We start from the raw sequence: 2,359 nt of genomic DNA on the forward strand, positions 1-2,359 counted from the left end.
TATCCTTAAATTCCAAAATGATAACAAACTCATAAAAGCAGCAGTCATCAGAGCCAAATTTTATTGAGGAGAATGCTGGAATTACGGCACATTTATTTGTCGGGTGCAGGTTATTTATATTTGCCCTTTCTGAATGCACAATTTTGCTTATCGCCTGTTTTGTCATTTTCACATTTTGCCTTATTGGTTCCGTGTCTTGTACACCCAGTTGCTCCTGCTTCTGCTCCCCCTGCAGCTCTATCTGCCGTTCCTGGCGCTATGGTTTCTGCTTCTGCTTTACTTTCATCTACTGTGCATGGGCCATCTGTTTCAGTTTTTCCTTCCCATATGCATTTGTCTGTATTTTCGCATGCCGTCTTGTTGTCTTTGTGCTTCTCACATTCCTGCTGTTTCCCTTTAATTGTCTTGTCATTGTTTGCTTTGTTGTTACTTGTAATGGCGGTTATAGGTGCGACTTTTCGCGTGTATGCTAATTCCGCTTGGTTTCTCAGTTGCTTTAGGTTGGCGTCTGTCGTCGCTGCATGTCTTTGCAGCTTTTGGAACCGATGCACGGCGTTCGCTGCCTGTGCTAGCTCATTGTACCATGGTATTTTGGTGTATCCGTTGCCGTTGCCAATGAGCAGGTCTTTGTAATTGATGCAGTTGGCCTGGTCTGAGCTCTTGCAGTCCGTGCCAGATTCCAGTTTGCCGATCCCTAGCACCGCTTTGGTGGCTTCAAGGTTGCGTATCCTGCTCGCTACTCGGCTGAGCGCCGTTGTAATTGCAATGTCAAGTGGTATTGTTACGCCGGAGTTTGGACATCCCCCTGTTATCTTTGAAATGGCGTCGGTCGGTATGGCTCCTGCGGCGTGGCTTTGATCGGCGTCGCCGGCTGCACAGGCGTCTTCGCTGTGATCAGAGCAAATGCAAAGAATGTCTGTTGCCAGGGCCTTGCCGTTGTCTCCTTTTGTGCACTTCGCCGCTTTTGTTGTGGCGCTTCCGGTTATATCCTTGCACTTTTTGCTGCCGTCGTCGTATTTGTGAGTTGCATCCGAGCCACACATTGCGTTCTTGAGGTGGTCTTTGATTTTCTGCGCTAATTGTGCTGCAGTTTGTCCGTTTAACGTGTCTCGAGTTTTGACTAACTCCTTGGCTTTTGACGCTGTGTGGTTTATTAGCTCCCTTGCTTGCAGAAGAAGGTTGCTGTCTGCAGGCCTTGGGTGCTGCTTTCCCCAGTCATTGGCCGTAGTATGTTTCTTTGTATGGGCCCTTTGCTCTTTCCATTTGCCCCATTCGTCAGCCCACTCCAGCTTGTTGTCGTCAGCTTTTAGCGTTGTTTTCATCTGATCCCAGTCGCCTGCTGGGCCGTCCTTGTCAAAGAGGCTTTGCCATGAGTCATCGGCCACGCTCATATTCATTCGCAGAATTTCTTGCAAGTCATCAGGGGTGGCTTCGATACTGAAAGTTTGCTCCAGCCCTTCTTTGGCCACTATCCAAGCTTGGCATAGAGCTAGATAGTCCTCCGTGACATCGCCGACGTCTGCTGTTGCACTCTGCGTTAGCACGTGGGTCGCTAAAACAAATAGTAGTAATTTTTCTTAAAACCGATATTGTGCTTTTTCGTTTCATCTGTTTTGTCTGGCTAAAAAAATACTAAAGCTTGAAAAGGGTTGACTTGCATAAAATGCTTTGTAGTTCTGTGTGGGAATATTTTGCGGCTTTTTCTTCTCTGTTTCCAGCTGTTATTGGCACTGAGTGAGACGGAACGCTTGCGGCTACTAAGATTACAGCCCGGTACCGAGGTGTCGCACTGTCGCCTCCACTTTAAAAAATGTTGATTATTTGGTACTATGTGGTGTCACAAAGTGGGGTACAAATTCACTGCGTGGCTCTGTGGGTGGTTTTCACCTTTTAGTCAGGTGTAAAGTTCTGTTCTGTTTTTTATACGCTTTCCGCCTGTAAACTGCAATGTAGTATAGTGCATGCGGCTTTTCTGACCATTCTCGTTACACTTTCTTAAATTTAAGCAAATCCCTTTCTTTAACAGAGTAACCACAAATCTCTCCATAATCAAAATTCCATTTTCCTCCACTTTTAGCATAAGTTCGAATCTTTCCTGAATCATTCGTCATAAACCGCCTTGTTTCCAACTTTTTCTACTAAGTAAGATTTTTTACAATAAATTTTTCTTTCTCCCATGCAAGTGGCTGAAAAACAAAAATAAATAAATAAATGCAGTCTTTCCAAACTCTCCACTAGTTGGAATAGAAAAGAATTTCTCCTCATAATCTAGTCCTATCATTCCTCTTCTCAACACAAATCTCTGTCCATCAGCTTCCTCCTGAACTGCACTCCATATTAACAAAGGTTTGTAAATACT

General features: G+C 44.8%; 2 pseudogenes across 2 annotated transcripts in view; both read right to left on the minus strand.

Moving 5' to 3' along the window:
- Positions 1-12: 12 nt before the first annotated feature.
- TEOVI_000200600:pseudogene lies at positions 13-1,571 on the minus strand (annotated as a pseudogene). The gene is given in 2 exon segments: positions 13-57; positions 60-1,571. Coding segments are annotated over 2 exon segments (1,557 nt in total).
- Positions 1,572-1,985: 414 nt separating this feature from the next.
- The window catches only part of TEOVI_000200700:pseudogene, a 591-nt pseudogene continuing 217 nt past the window's right edge, over positions 1,986-2,359 (minus strand). The window contains 2 exon segments of the mRNA in view: positions 1,986-2,198; positions 2,204-2,359. Coding sequence covers positions 1,986-2,198; positions 2,204-2,359 — 369 coding nt within the window.

The sequence above is a fragment of the Trypanosoma equiperdum genome (assembly GCF_001457755.1).
Source record: "Trypanosoma equiperdum strain OVI genome assembly, contig: ctg_477, whole genome shotgun sequence".
Taxonomy (NCBI): domain Eukaryota; phylum Euglenozoa; class Kinetoplastea; order Trypanosomatida; family Trypanosomatidae; genus Trypanosoma; species Trypanosoma equiperdum.